Source organism: Camelina sativa, chromosome 11 (assembly GCF_030686135.1).
Source record: "Camelina sativa cultivar CO46 ecotype springtype chromosome 11, ASM3068613v1".
In the NCBI taxonomy this organism is placed as follows: domain Eukaryota; kingdom Viridiplantae; phylum Streptophyta; class Magnoliopsida; order Brassicales; family Brassicaceae; genus Camelina; species Camelina sativa.
Window position 1 is genome coordinate 42,899,967 of NC_141890.1, and position 26,735 is coordinate 42,926,701.

At 37.6% G+C, this 26,735-nt stretch overlaps 1 protein-coding gene, 1 long non-coding RNA gene and 4 pseudogenes across 3 annotated transcripts; 4 read left to right on the top strand and 2 right to left on the bottom strand.

The window, feature by feature from the left end:
• Positions 1 to 9: 9 nt before the first annotated feature.
• On the top strand, positions 10 to 636 carry LOC109127533 (uncharacterized). The gene is made up of 2 exons (XR_015572925.1): positions 10 to 218; positions 322 to 636. It is a non-coding gene; the product is annotated as an uncharacterized LOC109127533 (long non-coding RNA).
• Positions 637 to 1,539: 903 nt separating this feature from the next.
• On the top strand, positions 1,540 to 2,273 carry LOC147935360 (putative defensin-like protein 283). Its single transcript, XM_087476664.1, has 2 exons — positions 1,540 to 1,714; positions 1,940 to 2,273. The coding sequence occupies exons 1-2, from the start codon at positions 1,651 to 1,653 to the stop codon at positions 2,167 to 2,169; spliced, it is 294 nt and encodes a 97-aa protein (XP_087332790.1). The 5' UTR covers positions 1,540 to 1,650; the 3' UTR covers positions 2,170 to 2,273.
• A 6,241-nt stretch (positions 2,274 to 8,514) lies between these two features.
• Positions 8,515 to 9,943, bottom strand: LOC104728929 (FBD-associated F-box protein At5g56370-like; annotated as a pseudogene).
• Positions 9,944 to 11,608: 1,665 nt separating this feature from the next.
• Positions 11,609 to 15,580, top strand: LOC104728931 (putative FBD-associated F-box protein At5g56390 pseudogene; annotated as a pseudogene). Its single transcript, XR_015571405.1, has 3 exons — positions 11,609 to 13,822; positions 15,038 to 15,172; positions 15,284 to 15,580. The product of XR_015571405.1 is annotated as a putative FBD-associated F-box protein At5g56390 pseudogene (transcript).
• Positions 15,581 to 19,382: 3,802 nt separating this feature from the next.
• Positions 19,383 to 21,410, bottom strand: LOC104728932 (putative FBD-associated F-box protein At1g32375; annotated as a pseudogene).
• A 1,692-nt stretch (positions 21,411 to 23,102) lies between these two features.
• On the top strand, positions 23,103 to 24,324 carry LOC147935361 (uncharacterized; annotated as a pseudogene).
• The last annotated feature ends 2,411 nt before the right edge of the window (positions 24,325 to 26,735 follow it).

Consider the following 26,735-nt stretch of genomic DNA (forward strand, 5'->3'; position numbering starts at 1 on the left):
AATATTTTGTTTTGCATATGCTCATGTATGTGAGATTGATTTAAAAACCTCGCCATTTTAATTTGATTTATAGATCTTTATATGACGTCTGACGATGAATTCTTTGTTGACATTGTAGAATGCAGATACAAATTTTTTGTTTTATGTCATCTTTTTGTTGTTGTTGACATTGTTGATTCTCATATAATCCCAAACACATGAATCGTATAACACTTAAGGTTTCTATGTCATATTGTTATTAAACGCAATTCATAGTTAAAATCGTCGTCATGCATTTTTTGGTTTTAATTTGTTTTATTTTTTTGGCAAATGCGAGAGAAGCATTATTGGGTACGGTGGCGCTTGAGAATCGAGAATGTGTACAAGGCATGAGTTGCACAAACATTTGTTCACACGGTGGTATTTGCAGCAAAAACGGTAAATGTGTTTGTTGGTCGCCAAACGCTGTGATTAATAGCGGACCGCCATGCTGGTCGGACGAAATGTGTTTAAGTACGTGCGGTGGAAATGGTGGTTTTTGTAACTATGAAATTGGACAATGTATTGCAAATGATATATTATGAATTTTTTGTTGGTCTTCGATGAATTGAATAGATGTAATGTAATTGCTTTGTAATGGACTATTTTATGCCTCAAGGTTAAATATATAAATAAGTGTTTCACGTTGGCGTAATAACGTAAGTGTTTCTGATCCATTCCACGACTAGTTTGTTCACAATCTAGTCTATTCTTCTCCCCAAACCAAATTTATTTCTCAACCAAATTTTTTTTTACGTACTCTTTGCTATTTTTTACTATCAACTTCCCAATTTGCGGTTTCCTTAATTTTATGTTATTATCATTGGCTCATTTCCATTTGGCTTGTGCATATGGCCATCTTTCACAAAATTACAACCACCTTAATTTGACTTGAAGAAAAAGTTTATGAAAGTATGAAAATCCATATCTAGGGTGGAGAATATAATCCCTATGTGATAATTATTATATATACTTGTTATTTCTTTCTATTTATTTTAAAATGAGTTTTTAAATGGTTTTGATTATTTTTGGGTGAATTTAGAGAAGTTGTTATAATTTATTGTAAAATCCTCTTAAATCCTACATAAAAATCATGAGATTTAATTTAATATTTTATAAGACTTGAGTTTTAATGAGTTTTTAGATTATTTTGATGATTTTAGAGAAGTTGATGTGGTTTTGATGATTTTGTAGATTTATGTATTTTTAACTAAATAAATTCTTTCAAATCCACCTAAATCTTTCCAAATCGTTAAAAAATCAAATCCTCAAAATGTTGCCAATAACAATATCATGAAGTAGATTTTTAAATCATTAGTTCTATAACAGTAGATTTCATTAGACATCTGAAATTCATGATTGAATAACATATAATTGTATTTTTTACATAAATCAATTAAAATGCTAGATTCATACCCCCAAGCCCCTGCTTAAGTCATATATGTTTTGATTGAATATATCTCCTGGGATTCATTTCTTTTTCTAGATATCTTGTGATAAAGTATAAACACCTTAGCCTATAAATAAGTTCACCAAACTGACAACAAAGTATATATCGCAAAGAGTCAAAGAAACCCAAAAAACACATTCCAACAATACTCCCCAGAAAATAAGAAACAACAAACAGTAAACATGACAAAGATCAGTTTCTCCTTAGTTATGACTGTTGCAACAATCTACATCATAGTATCACATGGTCTGTTTTTATTTTCCACATGCATCTGATATGCTTATTTTCCACTGTTTATCTTTGCATGATAAATTTCTGTGTGATCAAGTTATTCTTTTGTTGTTTTTTTTCTTGATTGTTATGTGCATCCTACTACTCTCTAAGTTTTGAACAAACGTACCAATTGATTGCATTGTCTTTCCATCATATACTACTTGTTGTCTATGTTCATATAAGAATGTGGTGGCACAGGTCTACTTGTCACGGCGGCTCGTGAGAGTCTGCATCACCAATGCTTTTGCGAGTCATCAAGCCCGTGTGCTTGCACCCCACCACCACCGACACCGACACCGCCAACAGCTATGAATAAGTCAGGGAAAGACGTCGGACCACTATGTTTGTCTGACGGTGATTGCAAACAATTTTGTCGTCCGAAGAAAGGTGTTTGCAACATAGATTTCGAGACATGTATTTGTAACTGAAACTATCTCATTTTCACAAAAATTTAACGATGTGTGTGTTCCTACTTCCTAGTGAGCTATATAGGTCCTCAATAAATAATTTAATATTCATATAACAACATCAATATGGCTATTGTTCTCCTTGATTATTTTGTTGACTCAATTCCATAAAATTCTAATAACTAAAAATAGAGGTGTACAGAGATAGGCTTATCAGCCAATACCAAAGGTCGTAGCCACTCTCAGGTCTATAAGCTAGAGTCAGTAACAAAGTAATAAGAAATAACAGAATTGGCCAATCTCTCTATAAATCCAATCTCCAAGCTCCTAGTGACTTAAGGACCACACCATCATTTAACCAAACACAAGCTCACATTCTGTGGAACCCCTCGACGTACGCGCCAATTCCGTGATCATATCATATTTTACTTTCAGTGTGGGGGGTCTACTGACATGTGGGGAAAAAGTAGCAATCTTTAAACGCCTTGAATGTTTCAAGATGTACGTTGCGAGTTCTCTCTCTCTCTTCCCTCCTCTGTAGTTTCTCCACTCCAAAGTTTCAAGAACAAACATCAACGTTTCTGGAACAGTGCTTGGCTCATCCCAATGAAATGTAGGAACAAGCTCTGAGGCAATCTGCTAGGCGTATCAATAGTGTAGCAATAATCAAAGTTCAGCTCATTCAAACCTCGTTCCACTGCGATTCTAATCCAAAACCCAATATCTACGTCCCTGCATTGTCGATCTAACTTGAAATGCAAACTCTTTAAGACTTGAGCCTTGTTTAATAGCAAAGACCTGTCAACAAACTGCAAAAATTTCCAATGTTCAGTCTTTTTATTGTTATCGATGTACACGAGTTTAGGCACCAGCTTCCAAAGATCCCGCCATCGTTTTGACAAAACATTAGTCTTCAAAACATCTTTTGTAGGAAGCAATGAAAGTATATGCAACAGGAAATCATCGGGGAACAAACTGATACGGTCCATATCGAGTGCTCTCCAAGCCACGAAACCCTAAAATCAGAGACAAAACTGAACGGACAAAGAGGACAACGAGGGTTTTGGAAAAAAGACTTTGTATATTGCTTAATTACATTAGGGTTGTTACAATCTCTCTTTTATATATAGCTATGGAACAATCTAAAGTTCCTAAAGCAACCTTATCCTACTACAGCTGTAAATGATGACTCATCAGATTGGAGCTGCAGAGCATTGTATGTATTCGCATCGGAGGAGGGTATCTTTACCGTACCAACATTACTCTGTTTTGAAACCTTGGTCTTTGTCTTCTTGTGTTGACTGTTTATGGACTTGGGCTTCAGTCAAGTTTGTTTTGTCAAGACCCACTCTATTGATTGGGTTGTTCTCTAGACTCTCCCTTAAACTTGGCGTGGCTGTTGTCGGAGAAACAGAAACACCGAGTTTGCGACGTAGACCTTCGAACATTGGTTTGTGTAAAGGCTTGGTGAATATGTCAGCAAGTTGGAGGAGTGCCGGTATGTGATATGTTTCAATGAAGCCAAGAGCCACCCGTTCTCAGATGTAATGAAAATCTGTGTCAAAATGCTTGGTCCGATTGTGCAGAGCAGGCTTTGCGGAGAGATAAACCGCAAAGATATTATCACAAAATACCTTAGTTGGTTGATATTGAGGGATGCCAATGTCTCAAAGAAGGGAGGAGATCCAAGTCAGTTCAAGAGCAACAACAGAGAGAGCTCTGTATTCTGCTTCAGTCGAGGAGCTAGACACTGTCGGTTGACGCTTAGCGGACCGAGATATTAAAGTTGAGCCTAACAGAATGCAGAAACCACCTGTTGATCGTCGTGTATCCTTGCAACCCGCATAGTCACTATCATAAAAGGCCGACAGAACAGGATTTCCATGTTTTCTGATTGGAAGACCCATGTTTAATGTACCTTTCACATAACGGAGAATTCGCTTGAGGAGGCTGAAGTCCGAGTTTGTTGGAGCGTGCATCTTTTGACAAACAAAGTTTACAGCATACTGAAGGTCAGGACGAGTGATAGTCAGGTACTGTAACTTACCTGCCAAGCTTCGATAATACGTTGGTTCCTCAAATGGAGTCGTGTTAGGTTTGTCAACTTGTTGAGGTAGAGGCATTGGCATTGGATTGCAGTCTAACATCCCTGCTTGATACAAAATGTCTGAGGCATATGTTGTCTGATGCAGAAACAAACCATCATCAGTTGATTCAATTTGCACTCCAAGAAAATAACGAGGTGGACCAAGATCTTTCATGGAGAACCGTGTGTTGAGAGACTGTAGAAGCTGATCTAGGAGTGATTGATTGTTGTCAGTTAGGAGTATATCATCAACATATAGTAACAGGACAATGATCTTGTCGCCTTGGTGTAACACAAACAGAGATGGATCTGCAGTACTGCAATTAAAACCAAATTCAAGGAGGAATGTGCTGAAGGTATCAAACCACGCCCTTGGGGCCTGCTTCAAGCCATAGAGTGCTTTTGTAAGACGACACACATGATTTGGTTTTTCTGGATCAATGAATCCAGTTGGTTGATACATGAACACTGGTTCCTGAAGTTCCCCATGTAGAAAAGCATTGGAGACGTCAAGTTTCTTTAGGGACCAGCCACGTGCGACTGCAGTGTCGAGTACCAGCCGAATTGTGGCTGTCCTAACCATAGGGCTGAACGTCTCTAAATAGTCTACTCCCTCTTCTTGATCAGACCCCTTTGCCACAAGGCGTGCCTTTAGTTTATCCACTTCTCCATTCGGTTTCAATTTTGTTTTGAAAACCCACTTTGAATCCAAAATATTCATACCTTCTGTTGGAGGAGTTAGAGACCAGGTGTTTAGCATGTAGATTCTTCTCAATTCTTCCATGATAGCTTCAGTCCAACCTGGATGTTTCATGGCTGAAGCAATACCTTGAGGCTCCTTAATAGTAGTTTTTGCAGTAATGAGAGCATACCTATGGTTTGGTTTGTGAATGCCAGCTTTGGATCTAGTTGTCATGGGGTGAGAATTGTTGACTTCCTGGACTTGTTCTGCAACTGGCTATTGTTCTTGATCAGAAGCACTATGTTCGGACTCCTCTGTTTCTGATTCAAGAACATTTGTATTGTCTGATTCGCCGTGGTCTGAATTATCTTCGTTTTGTTCTTGGATATGTTGTTCATGAACAGGTTGAGCAATAGTAGACATGAGACATGGTAGGATCTGAGTTGAAGTAGATGTCAGATTCTCTGATGGAGGATCAGTGCACTGCCAAGCTTGAAGGAGTGGAGTCTTGTAGTTTGGTATTAAGTGCTTGTACTGATCCTTAAACGGCAACACTTCTTCATCAAAAATAACATGTCTCGAGATATACACCTTGCCTATTGGAGGATATAGACACCGGTCTCCTTTGTATTGAGCATGATATCCAAGAAAGATACATTGAAGGGATCTCGGATCAAACTTGTTCTCTGCAAGCGGACGCAGACAAGGGTAGCAGGCAGATCCGAACACACGCAGAGACGAATAGTCTGGTTTTCTGATGCAACAAGGTTTCAAGAGGACTCACATTATTTAAGATAGATGAGGGAAGCATGTTGACTATGTGGTTTGCTGTGTAGAAGGCTTCAACCCAATATTTTTGAGGTATGTGACTATGGAACATCATTGATAGACCAAGCTCAACCAGGTGTCTATGTTTCCTCTCAGGAATGCCATTTTGTTGTGGAGATTAGGTACATGATATCCTGTGGTGTATGCCTTGCTCACTGAAGTGTGTTTTTAACTTATGACTTGTAAATTCTCCCCCTCCATCACTTTGAAACTCTTTTATTCTTGTATTTAGCTGATTCTCAACCAGTTTTTGAAACACAATAAAAACTGCAGTGAATTCAGACTTTGTTCGTAAGGGATAAAACCAAGAGAATCTTGAAAACTCATCAACGAAAAACCACATAATATTTAAACCCTTGGTTGGATACAACTGGCGAAGGCCCTCAAAGATCACAATGTATTCGATCTAAAGGGTTCATAACACGAGAATCAGAAGCTACAAAACTTAATCTAGAATTCTTCCCCATCTGGCAAGGCTCACAAATGGAGGTTGTGCTGCTCTTATTAACCTGAATGTCCTTGCTGCTTTGAAGTTGTTGGAGAACCTTGGAGTTTGAGTGTCCCAATCGATGATGCCAGACCTCCTCACTGGTTGCACATTGTCGATTAGAATAAAAAGCCATAAGTCCTTGATTCTCCAACACATTGAGCCCACTACTGCGCTGACCCTTGGACACCACTTTCTGAGTGTTTATATCAATAACACAGACCTTATTAGAATCAAAATAAACTCCACATGGATAACCATCACATATCTTGGACATAAACAAGAGTGATTTCTTTATATCTGGACAGACTATAACATCATTTAGAGGGATTGTACCTTTCGTCGAAGTGATAGTAGTGGATCCAGTATGAGTTATGGGGAGGAAAGTTCCATCACCAACCTGAACCATATCAGTACCAGTGTAAGCTGCTGCAGAGTGAAGTGCATTGGTAGAGGAGGTGATGTGAGCCGTAGCACCAGAGTCCGGATGCCATTCTCTACCCGTATCATCTGAAACATGTAGAGAAGAGAAAGCTTGGGGAACTTCAGTTTGATAGTTGTTGTCAAACCTGTTGTAACACTTGACCGCTGTGTGTCCAACATGACCACAGATCTGACATATCGGTCTTTGCCCTGAAGATTGAGAAGAAGATTGATGCTGTGAGAATCCCCTTCCTCTTGTTGAATAGCCTCCTTTTCCTCTGTTTTGACCAAAGTGACCTCTCCCTCTCTGATTCGGTGTGTACTACGGATCACAAGGGTTTGTCTTATCAGTATTAAAGGCGAGATGTGGTGTGACAGAAGCATTGTGTTCGTAAGATTGCATCTTGCTATCAAAGCCCAGAACTTCAGAGGCAACATCAGTGAAGGTGGGAGCTGGAATCTTGCTCAAGGAGCTTTGAAATCACCGTTGTAATGGGATCATACTCTCTGCCGAGACCATTAAGAAAGCCAAAGATCTTCATGGACTCATCAATAGGTTTCCCAATGGAGCTGAGGGAGGCACAGATGGCTTTAAACTCACGAGAGTAAGCAGAGAGGGACTTATCTCTTTTTGACAAGAGCTGAAGACTCCGACGGAGAGAAAACTCCCTAGCGACACTACTTTTGTTGAAGTTTTCTGCAAGAGAGAGCCAGATCTGACGAGAAGTGGCTAGACTGTGAACGTGTCCAAGGACTTCCTCAGACAGTGTACCGAACAACCATGACTTGACAAGTTGATCAGTGCAGAACCAGGCCTCATACTGAGGGTTCGGGACTTCGGTGGTGTTTGCACCATTGGTGACGAGACGACTCTGAGGAGGAACCATAACAGCTCCATTGACGAATCCAATGAGTTTCTGACTAGACAAGAGAGACTCGAACTGCGTCTTCCACAAGAGATAGTTGTTATCATTGAGCTTGAGCGTGGCAGCGCTGGTGACGTGAACATTATCCGGGAAAGGATAAGTTGTTGCCATTGTTTTACCTGTGAAGGTTTATAGTGGCTCTGATACCATGAACGGACAAAGAGGATAACGAGGGTTTTGGAAAAAAGACTTTGTATATTGCTTAATTACATTAGGGTTGTTACATCTCTCTTTTATATACAGCTATGGAACAATCTAGAGTTCCTAAAGCAACTTTATCCTACTACAGCTGTAAATGGTAATTCATCGGATTGGAGCTGCAGAGCATTGTATGTATTCGCATCGGAGGGGGGTATCTTTACCGTACCAACGAAAACCACGAAACCTGGTTTTAGCTTTCCTTTTCTTCAATTTGTATAGAAACAGGAACTATGAACACATGGTTTTGTTTTTCCGAAAACCATAAAAAGTAGTAGTCTACAAGAAAACAAATTTTATTTCAGAGAGATTAGAATCAACCCTAGAAAATTATGCGATGCTATTTCTCAGATTCAGAAAATTAAACGAAGTAAGATTGGAAGGACCTTGTCGAGTTGTCGTCACTGAAGAACCCTAATCGGTATTTTCATGTAGGTATATCCACGCTTCAAATATCCCACGAACAAAACAATATTATTGTAGATATATTGCAGTAATTATCTTTTATATATTTTTTTTCAGAAAAAGCTATCTTCAGTTTTACTTCTTATTTAGGAGTTTATTCACTGATTTTTTTTTAACATGAGTAAATCTTCAATAAAATGTAGAATTATCTTTTCATAAAATCCACATTATCAAATTACTGTTTGTCTAAACTTTTACAACTACAAAGACAAAGCTTAACTTAACCAAAGACAATAGCTTGTCAAAAAAAAAAAAAAAAACCAAAGACAACTTAACCAAAGACAAGCTCACACTCTGTTGAACCCCTTGGCAAACGCGTTGTGAGCATACGATATTTCATCCCAACTGTGGTGCGGAGCTCCGGTCTCACGTGTGCGTAATCTGCTGGCGAAAAAGTTGCAATCTTTAGACGTTTTGAATGTTTCAATATAAAAGTTGCGAGCTCTCTCTCTATCTTCCATCCCCTGTAGTTTCTCCACTCAAAAGTTTCAAGAACAGACGTCAGCGTTTCAGGAACAGTGCTTGGTTCATCCCAATCAAACATAGGGTCTCCAGAAACAATGTATCCATGGATCTGAGTGCATATTAGACCATAAAGGAACATTTTAGTCAATATAACCCGCAAATTTTTTCATAGTTTGAAAAGGTTATATTTACCTCGTTAAGCTTGAGAGATCAAAGTTTCGGGGATTGTTGGAGCATAGACATAAGTATATCCCACAAAGTATCACAAGTGCAAAACTCCAAGTGTTCAAGCTGGTGGAAGATAATACCAGTACGGAACTCAGGCTGCAGAGTACATAAAACAAATGAGCGTGTAAAGACAAAAAGTTTGATCTAATCACAACAGATTCTACTATATCTTACCTCTATGGGTAAACATAAAAAGAGGCGTTTGACTGATGCTATAGATCTGAGGATATCATCAGCGTTGCAATATGTAACCTCGATATGTGCTTCCACAATCTCAGGCAAATACTTAATCATACACTGGAAACCACGATCTAACAGCTTTAAGTACTTCAAAGCAGTCGAACTCAACTCAAGCTCAGAACCAGATCCTCCATAATAGACAAATATTTGTAACGAAGGCACCATAACAGAGAAACTCCCCACATTGCCAACGCCGTCGTCCTCTCGATCCAAGACCATAACTTCAAGAACAGGACAGCTTGATAAAAGCTTCTTAGGAGATTCATCGTCAAGGAAAATCACATATTCCAGATGCAGCGTTTTGAGCAGCTGAAAACATACCAGGAATCGAACATCCACAAGAGATACATGTTTTAACTTCAATACCACAAGTGTTCCACATGTGAACAAGCTCCGTGGCAATCTTCTGATAGGCTCATCAATCATAAGACTATAATCAAAATCCAGCTCACGCAAACCTCGTTCCACTGCAATCCTAACCCAAAACCCAATATCTACGTCCCTGCATTTCCGAACAAACTTGAAATGCAAACTCTCTAAGACTGGAGCCATGTTTAATAGCAAAGACCTTTCCACAAATAGAAAAATCTTCCACAGTTCAGCATCCTCATCATAATAGATGTACTCGAGTTTAGGCACCAACTTCCAAAGATTCCGCCATCGCTTCGACAATAAACTTGTCTTCAAGACATCTCTTGTGGTAAGCGATGAAAGTATCTGCAACAGACACTCATTGGGCAACAAACTGATCCTGTCCATAGGACTTTCCTAGCTTTTTAATTAACCCAGTGATTTTTGTGACAACCCTAAACAAAAAAATGAGAAGATCAGGATCTATTTTTTTTCTTTTCCAAGTATGTATTATCATAAGTAACAACAGTTTATAGAAAACAAAGTACTCTAATCAAATCCAAACAAAACCCATTAAACAGAGATTGAAAATACCAAAAAAAAAATCATCATTGAGAAGAGAGTAAGAAATGGCTAACTTGGAACACTAACCAGTACTATGCCCTCATTTATTTGGTAACCATCATTTGATGCTAGATATATCCAACACAAAATTTAAACTTCTAATGGAAAATAAATATTTTTTTTGTATTAATTGCAACCACAGTTACAAAATAACTCTTATAACAATGCCGATTTGAGATCGGAACTGAAAAGGCGAGTTAGCTAAGTTTCCGAGCTAGTTGACTGCGGATCTCCTTTTTGGTAATGCCGAGGTAGCTAAATTTCTGAGCTGGTTGACTGCGGATCTGCTTCTTTGTAAATGTGATTTTTCTATTTATAGGAGAGTTTGGGTTACCTAGGGCTCTTTTTTTTTTTAAGGAATTTTTCATTTTGTCCCTAAAAATTGATAGCTAGAATGTGAGATAGAGGGAGTTAAGTCCAACTCTTTTGTGTTATGTTTAAATATTAATTATATTAATTTTATAGTTTGAGCAAGACTCAAATGAAGGAGTGTAACACATGTCTAAATTATCGCAATTCAATTAGATAAACAATAATATTTTTTCAAATTCTTATGTAAATATATGGTCCTAATAATATACTAAATTCATAAATTTATAAATTAAGGTAGATGTAGCTAAACTAATTATATAATTATAATTTTTTAATTGTGTTACATATTTTCTGTGTCTTATGTTTTTCAATTACTTAAACAATATACAGTACTAGGAACATTAGTATTTTTTTTTTTGGATAATATAAAAAGAAAATCCTTATTGAGAAAAATCAAAAGTCATAATAATGCACAAAGTTCCTAACTACTCCTTTGGTTTCATAACAGGAGTGGATCCACGTGATGATGGAGTGGGGCACGTGCCCCATGCTACTTATTAAAAATGATCTGTTCAGTTTATTCTCATAGCCAATTTGGTATTGAGGTCCTCATGCTCATCTATGGTGAGATGTTCAACACTCTGTTCTTTCAGTTTTTTTTTTGTTTCTTGCTAAAATAATATACGTTTAGATATATATTTTATTTTAAATATTTGTAATGTGCAATTAAATATATTTTAAAACTAAATGAAAGTTTTTTAAAGATATTGAAAATAGGAAATCATATTTATTTAATATTTTTATTATGTAAATTTAAAATTATTAATAATAAGTAATTTGTGCCGAATGATTTTCATATGAAATATAAAAGCTTTGGTTCTCTAAAGCTTTTGCTGTCAACACAAAGAGAATCAAATCCCAAATCAGATACTTTAGCTTTCAATCAACAATCGAAAGAAGACAAATGGCATATGAAATTAAAAGTTTGGTGCATTCTAAATCAACAATCGAAACAATTCCACTAAAGAGAGGTTGAATCTAAATCAAAGTTTGGTGCTTAACCTGTTGCTGTTACTCTCTATTTATTTTAATCTCCATTTTTTATTAAGGAAAAATCAAAAAACATAGCAAATGGTTTTAGGAATGGAAACAGAGCAAATGGTTTTAAGAATGGAAACAGAGCAAATGGTTTTTAAAGAAGAGAAACAGAGCAAATGGTTTTAAGAATGGAAACAGAGCAAATGGTTTTTAAAAAGAGTTGCAACAAAACTAGTTAAGAAGAATCATCTAAGACGGGTATCAGACTTTTTCAGCCACAGACAAGCTGACATGTTGAACCTCTAAACAAAACTGCCAACTCTTTGAGCATCCGAGATTTCTTCTTCAAAGTGGTGGCTATCGGTACCATCACACTCCGGCGTGGCGCGCCCCTGCTGGAATGAAACGAGCTTGGTGCCTGAATATCTGCTACCTAGTCTTGAAACCTTTGAATGAGTATATTATGAAGGAATAGAAACAGAGAACGAAGTAGTAGCATTCATCTTAAGAATTGCAAACTGTTTAAAGCAGGCCACTATTAAGTCCTCTAGATCCATTGACCACGACAAGAACTTGAGATGCTCAAGGATTTTCCTGTATCATCGAGGCGTTCACCACTTATCTGCTTGCTTTCAGCTGGAGTGTTATATCTTAATGTTAGATAAGCAACTAGAACTTGTTATGTTTAACTTCTTTAGAGCTAGCTCAATGAATGTTTTAAGCGTCTCTGTGTGCTGAAATAATAGGAAAAAAAAAATACTCACTTTATCTCTTTATATTAGGAAAAGGTTCTTGGATCTCTTTGGACCTCTTTCTTCGGGGTTGCTCTCTTTGTTGGTGATCCAACCCACTTTGGTTGGAGGAGAGGGTTGGTTCCATTTATGCGTTATTGTTTGATCAATAATTTTGGTCGTTTGAAGTTTCTTAGAGATAGATAACAAGATTTCGGAAGATTTGATATTTAGGAAAAAACACAATTTATAACTTTGCAATTAATAAACAATCTGTTGACAAAGAAAAAATAAACAATCTATGGATACAAATCTAGAGCCAGACAAAAAGAGATTATGTTTGTTTTTGTTGATGTATGGTCAATGGTGTTTGCTTGTGATTTTAGTTTCCTTTAAACAGTGTTTTTTGGTTTACAACTTTACATACTTTTTCTTTTTGTTAGAGTCATTATGTTGGTTTAGTTAAATTGAAACTAAACTACTGATTTCCGGTTTAGCTTCTTTTGGTCTGACATTGGTTCGGTTAACTAAAGAAGGGAAACGAAAACCTCTTGACGCCTTTAAGAAATAGCTTCTAGGTCTTTTTGCTTCTTTTTCTATATACCTCGTTAGGGTTTTGATTTTACTCTGCGTCTTTTCTTGTGACTATTTGTTTGTTCCATGAATCTCATAATCCCTTATTCGTCCTTTTTAATATTTTCAGAAAATTGCGGATGCTGAAACCTCTTAATTATGGACAGGATAAGTCAGTTGCATGATGAGCTTCTCTTGGGAATATTGTCGTTACTGCCTACTGCTAAAGATGTGGTGGCCACAATGGTTTTGTCAAAACGTTGGCAATCTCTTTGGGTGATGGTGCCAAGGCTTGTGTACGATGATAGCTATCAGAACATTGACTATGGAAAATTTTCTACCTTTGTAGACAGGTCATTGGTTTTGCACAAGGCTCCGGTGATCGAAACTTTACATTTCAAACTTGGTAAAACATGTGGTAGTACCGGAGATACTCTTAATAGAGCTGCAGATAACTGTTGTGTGCGTAACCTGATTATCGAGATTGATACTTCTTCTACTAGTAATACTCCAGTCACACTTCCTAGGAGCTTGTATAGTGGGGGATGTACAAGATTTGTGACCTTGAAACTTAGTAATGCAGTTCTCTTGGATGTTTCTTCCCCAATTTCTTTCCCATCCCTTTAAAACTTGAGTCTTATATTTATGAAGTACCCAGGTGGTGATAATTTTGTCAAGAGGCTTTTATCAAGTTGTCCTGTTCTTGAAGATTTGGTAGTGGAGCGATGTCCAGATGACAGTGTGGCCATTTTCACCGTTAGAGTACCTTGTCTTAAGAATTTAGTCTTGCAAAAAACAAGGAAAGTTAAAATGAATGAATCTCATGGGTTTGTGATAGACGCTCCTTGTTTGGAGCGTTTGGACTTTTCTGATTATTCATGTGGGTTTTGCATCGTTGAGAATAATATGTGTCAGATTGCCAGAGCAAGTATCGACCTTTACTCCCCCGGAACTAAGCAGCTTTTGGGCTCTCTAACTTCAGCCAAGCGTCTTTTTCTCTGCTTAACAAACTCAAAAGTAAATGAACTGTGACTGATGTTTTCATCTTTAGTCGAGTTCTCTTTGAAATAATGAGATGCGTACTAGATCTACAGACTTGTATGACAGATCTGTGTGTGCGATGCTTAACAGATAGATTAAAGGATAGTGAAGAGACGACACAAGAGATTTGTTAACGGGGTTCGGATAACCTACATCCCCGGAAACAAGTCCAGAATCATTCAATAGAATTAGAACGCAAAAGTCACATTTGCCAATGGTATCTAGCACACACTTGTGCCTACCACTCTAATCTACATGAACTAAAGGAACTACCACTCTTTGTCTTTTCCGACGAGTGTGAACCTCTACAAAAACCACCAACAGATTCTCTATCTTGTTGGTGGGACAACACTACACACAACATGTGTGCTTCTCTCAATTTTAGGTCTAGGGTGCGTAAGCTTCTTCTTGTTACCACCTCTTCCTTTTATACCTCTTAGAGTTCTCCACAACCCCTAGGTTCCACAAGCTTCTTCCTCTTGTCTTCTGGGTAAAAGCTTGTTCTCTTTTTGTCAACTTGACCCATACTTTTGTTCCTGTCGTACCTAACATAAGCATGCTTCTCTGACACAGCCGTTCCACTGTTTGCTGCAACTTGACGCTTTTCCGCTCTGTTGCGCTACACAACCTCTTCACGAGGTTTACCTTGTTTCCAGCTCTATTGCACTACACAGCCACTACAGGTTGTATGCTCTGTTTTCATCTCTGTTGTACTTCAAGTATACTCAACTGCTAAAACATATTTCTGCTCTGTTGTGCTTTCAGGTTTACGCAGCTGCTAATGGAAGACTTGTTCTCATGAGCTTAAAGCATGACTGGTTGAGCTCTCACTTCTTGGATCTTCTCGATAAGACACCAAGGTTCAGCATGTCACTTCATTCCATGTGACTTCACATTGAGCTGTCTTGGCTGAGCTAGTATTCTCTGATTCTCTTCATGAGGAATCATTGCGTCTGTGTTTGTAGCTGGTTACACATGCTCCATCTTGTTCACTGCTTCTATGTCTGAACATGTGTTTGTATTAGACTTGTTCACTGCAACGTTCAATGAATCTATGTATGTACTCTTGGTTGTATCAGGTTTACTCATTGCTTCTTGATCATCTCTCTTGTGTTGTATAACCAGTAACAACACAAATATATCTTCACTCTTATGATCAAAACTATTGACACAACATCTCGGTATATGCAGGATGCGTACCTTATTGGTAGTATATTCCATTCTCTTGTACATTTAACTATATGCATATGTGAGACGGAGTGGTTGAATGTACTGATACGTGTGCTCAGAGATTCCCCTAATCTTAAAACTCTCAAAATTCAAGAGGTATTGTTGTATATACATATATTTCACCTCAATATTCAGTCATTTTGGTTGATAAGGTTATTATTTATGATATCAGTAAGGTTGATATGATGCGCTATACTTGTATCTCAGTACTATTACATTCAGGATAGTGAGCCGCGCCCGTGCTGGAAAGAAACGAGTTTGGTTCCTGAATATTTGTTACCTAGTCTTGAAACCTTTAAATGGAGATATTATAAAGGAACAGAAACAGAGAAAGAAGTAGTAGCATTTATCTTACGAATTGCAAGCTGTTTAAAGCAGGCCACTATTGAGTCCTCTAGATCCATTGACCATAACAAGAAACTTGAGACGCTCAAGCATTTTCCTGTATCATCGAGGCGTTCACCAGCATGTCTGCTTGCATTCTTCTGGACTCTTAAACTTTAATCTCATATAAGATTTTAGAACTTGTGATGTGTATCTCTTTATATGTTTAGCTCATTGTTTTTTTTTAACTTCTTTGCTCATACTGGATTAGATAAGATATGTTCTTTTTGTTACTCTATTATACTAGGAAAATGCTTTTGGATATTTATTTTATCTCAAACAATATATGCACCTCTTGTTGAAGGAGTGGGTTGGTTCCATTTGCGGGCTTAGCTATGAAGATTTTTTTAAGAGTTAATTAAGTAGATAGATATATAACAAGATTTAGGAAAATGTTTTAAGACAATAACAATGTATATATAACTTTGCTATTAATAACGATATATGAATGCAAAACTAGAGCGGACTAGCCATTTCTTTTACCCATACTGAGCAGCTTGTGGCTTCTATAGCTTTAGTCAAGCGCCTCTATCTCTGTTTACCGACCTAAAAGGTAATATGTTGTAATTTGCATAACTGGTTTCCTCTTAAGGACTCATTTCTGTCATCCTTGAGAGGGTATAAGACATATTCAATATATAGCCAGGTAAATCTCTTTGATCGGTTTGTGATCTAAACCTTAGATCTGTTAGAATTAAGCTCTAAAGAACTTTGAATATTTTTTCTTTTCCATATATTTAGATCTTTGAGTTTGTTATGTTTTCGCTCTTGCTCTGCCTCTTTGCACTGTCGTCTGTCGGAGAAAGAATCATAAACATATTGTGTCCTTGGCTTAGCTACAGCATATCATTTTATGGTTTTTGCTCCATTAATTCTGTTTAGTGTGTCGACTGATTAATTGAAAATTGTGGTTAAAGAAACAAAACAAGATTTGTGGTTATACTTGTTACTCTATTTTCTCCATCGGGGCTTGTTTTCTGTTGGTGCTTCTAACTGTTGGAATTACATGTATGTTTAGTTTATAGAGTGTTAGACTAATCACACTACCGATTTCCGGTTAAGCTTCTTTTGGTCTGATTGGTTCGGTTAAATTGGACCATCTTGGTTTAGAATTACATGACAAGGTCTATAAAAAAAGAACATGAATTAAGTAGTGAGGGTATAAATTAAGAATACCTTCTCCGTTGAACGAGAAAAGTACTGGACTAGTTACAGGTAAACGTATACATATATGCTTTCGAAGTACTGTAAAAAAGAAGGAATACTATGACATGAAATCATATACTGAATATGAGATCGTTTGGACAAAACCATCGTGGCCACAATGTCTCTCGCAAGACAATATATTCAAGAGCAGTTTATCGGGCAACCCACTTATACGATCCATTATTGATGAGAGCTAATCTAGCCTCTTTGTAAAATTCCAACCCTCTATCCAAAAAAGATATCTATGCGAAAGAACACTAGCAACAGCCGATTCGTACACAGAAGTTTAATTCTCGGCTGTTATTTTTAACCTCTCTCCTAACTTTTCTCTTGTTTTTTAGCCATAAGCTTCTTTTTATAACCAAACCCTAACGCCCTTTTTTTTAAGCCATAAGTTTTTTTTTTTGGAGTACTAAACGTCCTAAACTTAAATACATTTATCAATAATATTTTAGTTTCTCCTAAAATTCTTATTTCCATATTTTCGGGTTGTCATATCGACCTTCGGGTTAGTTAATAAATAAAAATTCAACTAGAAAATAAATTAAATAAATAAAAATAAAAATAAATTCATTTGGGTTTTTATTTTAATTAACCGAACTACTTTCTTATGCTTCCTTCCTTGTCCGCAACTGAACTACATGTGATGAGCTGCGAACGGATGTCGAGCATGTGTGGTAGGTATTTCTCACCTTGGTCGTATCGCCTTCCCCTGGTTGCATGAATGCATCCATACAAATCTTAGTGGGCACCCACGTAAAACGCCTAACTTACAACACCGACTATAAAATAAGCTCCTTTTAAATCGAATATGTAAGCTGACAGGTAGGTGAACGCCTGGGAAACGACGACAGCTCCTGCAATACAGAAATACACAAGAAATGTTAGTGGCAACATGTTTGGTCACAAGAGCACCCAATCTTTCAAATGATGCGATACAAATTGTTTGAGTCGGTTCCTCAGATGATAAAACAATACAAACAGCGGCATGTTGTAGTTAAAAAGATATTACCTTTGTGGATGTTATACTACATAAGGAGAGACGCTTAACAGAAGTAATAGATTTCAGAATATTCCCAGATGATAAGCGACATCAACATGTGCCTCTAGAATATTAGGCATTTCATTCTCATGCAAAAGCAAAGACTGTTGATGTCCAGATCGGTCACAATTAAAATGTTTAGTTCAGTAAAAAAGAGATCGAAACTCTCTTTATAAATTGGTGCCGAGGCACAAAATGACGGGTTACAATATGAATTAGACGAGCAAAAATAACGAAATGTAAGACAAAAGACGAGCTACGAGCTTGTCGATTCTAAACTTTGAATGAGAGAACTTGTACTTCTTATTCGTATTCTTTCCTCTTTCGTGTCGTACCTCTTTCTCAAGTGTCGTACATCCGTATTTACAGATAATCTTGTCGGTTCGTCCCCCGAAAAGACCAAGATACCCCTCTTCGACTTGTAGATTTTCATGGGCTTTTCTTGGGCCGGGCCTTGTGTGGGAGTGAGGATCCACCCCCAACAAAGACCTGTCCACAAACCGAGGAAAACTTTCATCACTGTCATCATCATATATGAGTCTTGGCACGATCTTCCAAAGCTGTTGCCATCGTTTGGATAAAAGCATTGTGGCCAGAACATCTTTCGCAGGCAGAAAAGACAATATACTCAAGAGCAGTGCGTCGGGAAATTCACTTAATCTATCCATCACTGAGAGTTAACTCGTTTTTGAAGATACAGAGATTGATGAATTATGTGCCAAAAGAATAAAACAAAAAAAATAATAAAGGAAATAGAAATACCTAAACCCTTGTGCTATTCTCCTTCACTGTATAGGTATTTATGATCGATTGATTGATTTAGCTGGAACTTACAGGAATTTGATAACATAGTTATTTGCCTCTAACCACGTCTTGGGTGAGAAATGGGAACTGTCTCCCAAAGACGAAGAAGCTAGAAGGAGAGTACAATCTCACACAAAGAACACAAAGGTAAAACTCTAACTCTCTTTGCTCCTTTTAACTCTCGGCGGCTCTTTTCTAATCTCTCTCTCAATATTTCTCTATTTCTCCTCCAAAGTGCTATCCTCTCTTAATTAATTAATTTAGGGCTACCTTGTTGTTTCTTTAGCCATAAGCTAATAACCAAACCCTAACGTCCTCTGTTTCTCTTTCTATTTTTTTTCTTTTTTCTCTTTAATTTGTAACAAAAATTAAAAATTACAGAATAAATTTTAACTAAAGAAAAGCAAATGAAAAAATGTATATATTCAGTTGGATTTTTTTTTTACACTGAAATTTAAAAACTTTAGACTTAATAGTAGTAGCCTTCATACATGTGATGAGCAGGGGAACGGATGTCCAGCCATACACCTGGTAGGTATTTCTCACCTTTGTCTTGTCGCCTTCCACTGATTGCATGAATCCATCCATACAAATCTTAGTGGGATCTCCTTTGGTCGTCTCTACGGATCCATCAAAAACATCACCAAGAAAACACAATCATTTGATGACATGTGTATACATCGTCCAACTGAGCCACTCTTGAACAAGCCACTCTTGGTGGATAATCTCCTCTTCATATATCATACTGGTTTATGCTACACTCACAACAGAACCGAACAGAGCCACACTAAGCTTACTTAGCTTTCGGTTTCAATTTAGTAACAGTTATATTTCAAACCAAGAAATAGAATACTAACATAACAAGAAAAGTTTGTGAAAGGTCGTGATTCATCAGTACGAAGTGTATTGCAAAAAGCCAAAAACATAAGACAATCGTTTCATTCTTCTAAGGTTAGAGCAAAAAGCCAAAAACATAAGAAATTCAAATAGCTCAAATATAACCTTTCAACATATCTAAGATACATGATCAAACATTGACATGACAACCTGATGTTACTCGACTTATGGAACATGGTTTTTTCCTTCGGGGCTTCTCATATTAACTTAATAACTTCAGTCAAATATCAGCTGACAAGTAGGTGAGCGTCTAGGCGACGATGATAACTCCTTGAGCATCTTAAGTTTCTTGTTGGGATCAGTGGAGTTAGATGAGATAGTTGCCTTCTTTAAAATTTTTGCATTTCTTAAGATAAATGCCGATACGTCTTTCTCTTCCTCTGTTCCTTCATATTTTACCCACTCGAGAGTTTCAAGACTCGATATCACACATTCAGGGATTGAACTCGGTTCACTCCAGCACGGGCGAGCTATATCAGGCTGATGGGCATGGTACAAGTTTAAATTGATGGGATAGTAGTACAGTGCATTAGATAAACATATTTCCAAGGAAACTGAATCATTTAGGCTGAAATATATATGTATATATGTACCTGTTCAAGTTTGAGAGCCCGTAACTTAGGGGAATCTCTGAGCAGACACATGAGTAGATTCAACCACTCTGTCTCACATGTGCATAGCCTTAAGTTTACAAGACAGGGGAAGACACTACCAACAGGATATGCATTCTGCATATGAGATATAATAAGAATAAGTACACAAAAACTATGGTGGCAACAGGTTTTGGCACGAGACTACATATAGTTTCCATTCCGGTTTAATAAGTGATTCAAAAAAGAAAGTCAAAGAAATACCTTTGAAGTTGATAAACACAAATATAGACTCTTGGCTGAAGTAGTAGACCCCAAAATCTTCCAGGAAGAATGTAAGTGACGTCAACATTTGCCATTGCAATCTTAGGCATATCATTCTCAACGATACAAAACCCACCCTTATGATCAAGGATGTTTAAGCACTCCAAAGAAGGAGTATCTATCACAAACCCACGAGCATCATCTTTACCACCGCAGTTTGATTCTCGCAACAATAAACTCTTTAAAGAAGGCACTATAATAGTGAAAATGGTCACATTGTCATCGGTGTCTCGTTCCACAAACAGGGCTTCAAGAACAGGGCAATTGGATAAAAACCTCTTGACAAATCCGTCATTTGGGTACCACAAACAAAAGGCTCAAAGTTTTGAGGGATGGAAAAGAAACCAAGGAAGAAATATCCAGGATAACCACGCTGTTTAGTTTCAAGGTCACAAGCATTGTACAGCCTGTATATAAACTCACTGGAAGTATGACCGGAGTTGTACTTGAAGAACAATCAATTTCGACAATAAGGTAACGTACACAGCGTTTAACTGCAGTTCCGGTCCATACACTGATATCTACAACATCGCACTTTCTACCAAGCTTGAAATGCAAAGTTTCAATAACAGGCGCCTCGTGCAAAAGCAAAGACCTGTCTACAAACCGAGAAAATTTTCCATACTCAATATTTTGATAACTATCATCATATATGAGTTTTGGCACTAGTTTCCAAAGCAACTGCCACCGTTTTGACAAAACCATTGTGGCTACAACATCCTTGGCAGGCAGTAAAGACAATATTCTTAAGAGCAGCGCTTCAGGCAACTGACTTATACTATCCATAGAAAAATGATTGATAATCAAACACCTGATTAATTTCGATGTCCTTTACTGATGACTCTGAAATGTTAAGCCGTTCTTGCTTTCAAAGCTCACTGAAAAGTGAAAACTTTCATAAGAAACAGAGATATTCGCAAATAACACCGGATCCAAACAAAGAAATCAAAACTCACCTGATACACCGGATGAACAGCTTCCTCTCAGATCAATCAAAGACAATAAAAACGAATAATCATATTTAAATATATTAGAGAGACACCATTTCGTCAAAAGATAAAGACGATGGTGGGATGTATCATATGCATGTATATTTAAATTTGATTTAGTCCGGCAATCGCTAGTGGCCTTCCCCATTTTCTAGAAAGATGTGAATTCAGGACGCTTAAAATATTATTTATACTAGCATAGAAATGTAATTAGACGTTTGACCGATTTTTAGAGAAAAGTATAGATTATGCCATGAACAATACCAATTATTTTTTCTAATGTCATTTTTTTTAAATCCTTTTTCTGCTTGCCATAAAGAATCCAGAAAGAGAAAAACTATCAAATGTGCTATGTATAGTGAAAAATCTTACCAAATATGCCATAATCGTTTTACCCTTTCGAAATCTGTAAAATTGATGGCATTGTCTCTGTTTAAAATTACCATCTTCTCCTTTTTCTAAACTGTAGTAAATATTCACAAAAAATTAAAATTTTTACTTTCTTACTCTAAGTCCGAAACTGAATCGTCTTCTTCTTCTTCTACTCTGCTCTCTCTTTCGCGGCTCTCTATCTTTTGCTCGAATCATTCCTACAAAATACTAAATTCCACTGCCTCTAACTGTAATTTCTCTATCGGGAAGTGGACCTCCTTCATTCCCGTTAAACGCCGATTCTCGACATTGTTGGCCGCCGTCGGAGGGTAAATTTTCCGATTTAGCTCCTACTATTTGTAAATTTGTTTATGTAATTTAATTTAACTATCCATCCCATTCAATTCTCTGACAGTGTTTCTGAGAGTGGTCCAAGAAATCCCTCTGATTCCGTCAACGACAAAACCCAAGGGGATAACCCGACTGCCCGAACGTCAGGGTTAGTTTTTCTGAAACTTATTTAAACTTTTTGTGGACGACATCACCGTAGGTTCCATTGTGGACCAGATCTATAAACTTCGATAGTGTCTCCTTTTGGACCAGATCTAAAATTTGTTTGTGTTTTTTTCGTCTACATCATTTTTCGTTAGTAGACCAAATGTTTGCTTTTTTTCCTTGCGACTACGACTACAGCATTTATGTCTACAATTTTTGTCTACTTTAAACCTAGTAGACCAAATTTATTTGTTCTACGGATTCGTCCACAGTATTCATGTCTACGACGATGGTTACAATGTGTCTGCCTAATTTATAAATTGTCTACTCGATTATGTTTTTTTTTTAATTTTCCACTGTATTTTTCGCTGCCATTTTTGGCTACCTTAAACCTAGTAGAGAAAATTTGTTTGTTCTATGGATTCGTCCACAGTATTCATGTCTACGACGATGGTTACAATGTGTCTGCCTAATTTATAAGTTGTCTACTCGATTATGTTTTTTAAAATTGTCCACTGTATTTTTCTCTACCATTTTTGTCTACCTTAAACCTAGTAGACCAAATTTGTTTGTTCTACGGTTTCATTCACAGTATTCATGTCTATGACAATGGTTACAATTTGTCTGCCTAATTTATAAGTTGTCTACTCGATTCTGTATTAAAAAATTGTCCATTGTTTTAATGTCTGCCATCGAAAGTTGTTATCACTTCGTCTCAGATTATAATGTTGTGTAGCGTTCGTTATAATAATGTCTACCGTCAAATCTTGTTATCTTACAGGAACCTCACCCCCGAACCCACGGTCTTAGGGGCTAATGCGCAACTACTGCCTCCTAGGCTATTTGCCACCGATCATTATCCTTAGAAAGGATGTATCAACTCTTACTCGAAACCAGAGTATCTCCTCAACATTGTTGAAGTCATGGATGGGACGAAAGAGTTTTTGTGGCTTAAGTCTTCACCAATAGGTTGCCTGTTCCGCCTAACAGTAAGGAAGAGCTCGCTGTCATGCAAACTGGTCCATCAAATCCTCTGTCGATCACTTGTTACTAAGAAGAAACATGAGATGTGGTTTGTTTATGGCGGTCATCCCATACGCTTTTCCCTCAGAGAGTTTGCTATTGTCACTGGGCTGAACTGTGGCCAATTGCCAAGTAAAAACGCCATTGCCAAAATGCAGAATCCGGCGGAAGGTGATGATCCTTACTGGAAGAGTTTGTTAGGACCCAAGAACTCATACACTATACAAGAGATTGTCAATATGTTGAAACTAGACAAGAGGATGCCAAAGTAAAAAAAATGGATGGCGCTAATTGTAATAGTTGAGGGTTTATTGCTTTGTGACTCATCAACTGTTAGAGCGTCCAAAAAAATTGTGGAGATGGTCAAAGATGTTGATGCATTTGCTAAATATCCGTGGAGGTGTGTAGCATTTGCCAAGACCATAGAAATGGTTAAAGTTGGAGATAAAGTGGATACCTTGCAAAAACTAGTTGACAAGTTTAACCAGTCGCACATAGCAACTCACGGTTTACTCTTTCTTTCCAACTGATGTGTCTTTATGCCATTCCGCTATTGGGAAAATACCTTCCTGAAACAGTGGATGAGTTGATGTTTACTGATCGTTCGGTCCTCCAACTGACAATGCTTAAGACCTTCCACATTTCCACACTTATAGAAACGGAGAATGATCCAACTGTAAGTTTTATAATCTATTAGATTTCATTATTTCGTTTTCTCTCTAAACTTTTGAAGCTAATATATTTTTCATCTAAACGCAGCTTCAAGTTTAAAGCATATTAGACACCACAGACGATGACTTTGCCCTTGAAGATTACTCTTGGGGTGATGAAGTTGAAGATATGCGAGTGGAATACATTCTAGAGAAGCTTCAAGATGGTCACATATTTAAGAAAGAGGAATGGCATAGTGGTTTTGCAGAGTTACCTATGAAAACCATCAACTTGGTCTCAAAAACCAAAAAAACAGGACAAGCCCCCAAAGTCTGGATGGAGATTCAACTAATGTCGTTGTCGATGGTGTCTGTGAAACTTTTGAAAGAGGTGGACCGTAGAAATAATGTGGCTATTGTGAAGGTAGAGTTAAAGCTATCGGTCGAACAGGATGCACTTAGAGTGAGATAGTAGACGATGTTTTGAAAACACTCAGGGAGAAAGGTGTATTTGATCAGTGTGGCCCTATTACACAATATGAATTGCGTAATCATATAAAAAAATCCTCACGGTCATTACGGTGAGATGGATCAGACAAAAGCAATGAACAATAGGTATGTTAGTATTAAATGGTTGACATTGCCGCCTAATGTGATAAATAGTTTATTGTAACTTTCATCTTCTTTTTGTGTTAAACGAACTGATGTATACCATTGGTGGCGACCAAGTTGGGGGTCTTGTTAAACGTGTCATAGAGGTGCATCAGGATAATGTTAGTGTGGAGGATAACTCAGGAAATGATAAGCTTGATTCAGTGCGCGTTTATGGCCACCTGAGAGTTAAAGGTTCACAAGTGGCACTTGATCATGGTTAAGAGGATGTACAACCTAACTTGTCTGCCAAATCAGTCCAATCTGAACAACCTCAGGATGTCGTAGGTTCTGGAGAAGGTAATGTCGAAGCTAAGGGACAAAGTCATGGAGAAGGTGAAGTTGTTGAAGATAAGGATGGAGGAGGTGCTGATGGTGAAGATGACGATGGAGAAGGAGTTGATGGAGAAGATGAAAATGGAGGAGGGGATGATAGAGAAGATGAAGAAGGAGAAGGGGATGATGGAGAAGATGAAGAAGGACAAGGGGATGATGAGAAGATGAAGAAGGAGAAGGGGATGATGGAGAAGATGAAGAAGGAGAAGGGGATGATGGAGAATATAAAGAAGGAGAAGGGGATGATGAAGTAGGAAAGGAACGTATTGAGGATTATGGAGAAGGTACGGAACACACTAAAGGTGATGGAGTTCCCACGGTAAACTCCTCCGACGACACCACCGCAGTAGACACCATCCTGACTCGCGAGGTATTAACAATTTTAGAGGGCATATTTTATACATTTATTGGCCGTATCTGACGTCGTCATGTTTGATATTGCTTACACAGCTACAGAAAAGAAACCCTTCTCCTTCATCTCAAGATGTTACCCCTTTTCCTGCCAAAAGAGCTAGGACAAAGCCTAGAAGGTTTGGTTTTTCTTCAGGATCCAAAAATGAGAAGGCACTTGAACCCGAATCGGAAGCTCAAGTCTACAATCCCTTCCGGACCATAAGGGATGATATTAAGAAGAAATTCCTAGCAAAAAGCTAGCATCTTATCGAAAAAAGTAAGTTTACGTTAGTTTACTCTCCAACCATATTTGTTGGTACTCATATTTATTCTTATTTTTTAAAATGGATGTTATGTTTCAGGGAATACATCATAGATGGGCATAGGGTGAAGAACAATTTTTTTGAATGCATATATAGACCGCAAAACTGGGTTGATAGTCCGGTAAATATTTCCTTCGTCATTTATGTTATAACATGTCATCTTCATCGATATGCACATATGTATAACTATTTTCTTTCAGCATCTTCAAGCCATGCTAACCATATTGTGGAGAAGTTTGGGTGAGTCTTTCCTGCAGTCAAGAGTTGTCGTGCTGGATACCTGGTTTTCACAAACATTGGCTAATGATTACGTTCGTTACCAAAAGACTAAAAACAAGAACGCTTTTGTATGGAACAGCGTTATCAAGAACTATGTTAGAGGAGTAGTTCCCAGTCGGTCGGTGAGATTGGCTTGGTTGAGAGATCTCGACACCGTTTACGTCCCCTTGAATTTGGGAAAGGGACACTGGGTTGCTGCCGCCATAGATTTGAGGTTGGGTCATGTCTCTATCCTTGACCCCCTAATCGTGAAGAATGATTCGATAAAGGTTCCTCGCCACATAAAACCGATATTCGATATGCTCCCTCTCACTATTAGGAGCTTTGTGAAGGAGGAGTTAATTACCTTTGCCATACCTAAGGCATTTACCTTTGACAGGCTTGTTGACGTTTACCAAAACGACCGCACTAGAGACTGTGGACCTCTAACGGTGAAGTTTATAGAGTTACACGCCCAAGGATTGGGTTTAGATGGAATGACAGAGGACATTGTGGATTGCGATTTGCCGTAGATGTGTACGATGAATTTGTGCTTAGCATTCGTGGCTAGTAGCCATCAATGTATTTTTATGTAACTTTGATTTGAAAACCTTAGTCTAAATTTCCCTTTTGTTGTCTTCGTGCTTAGCCTTCGTGGCCCTTAAATGTATTTCATCTAACTTTTAATTTGAAAACCTTAGTCTTAATTTCCCTTTTGTTACTTTATTCGCCTCTTATGTTAATTGCAATGAAAGAAAGATTCTTACAAGAAATAGTAATGACATCATGAACATTTTTATGTTCGAACTCCATGGATTTCTTTCCAATGAAGTTTTAAAAATAATAAAGAAAACCTTCATGTTCTTAGTACTTGGTTAGGTTTGAAGTTATTAAACATGCCCCACACTAACAGACCACCTCC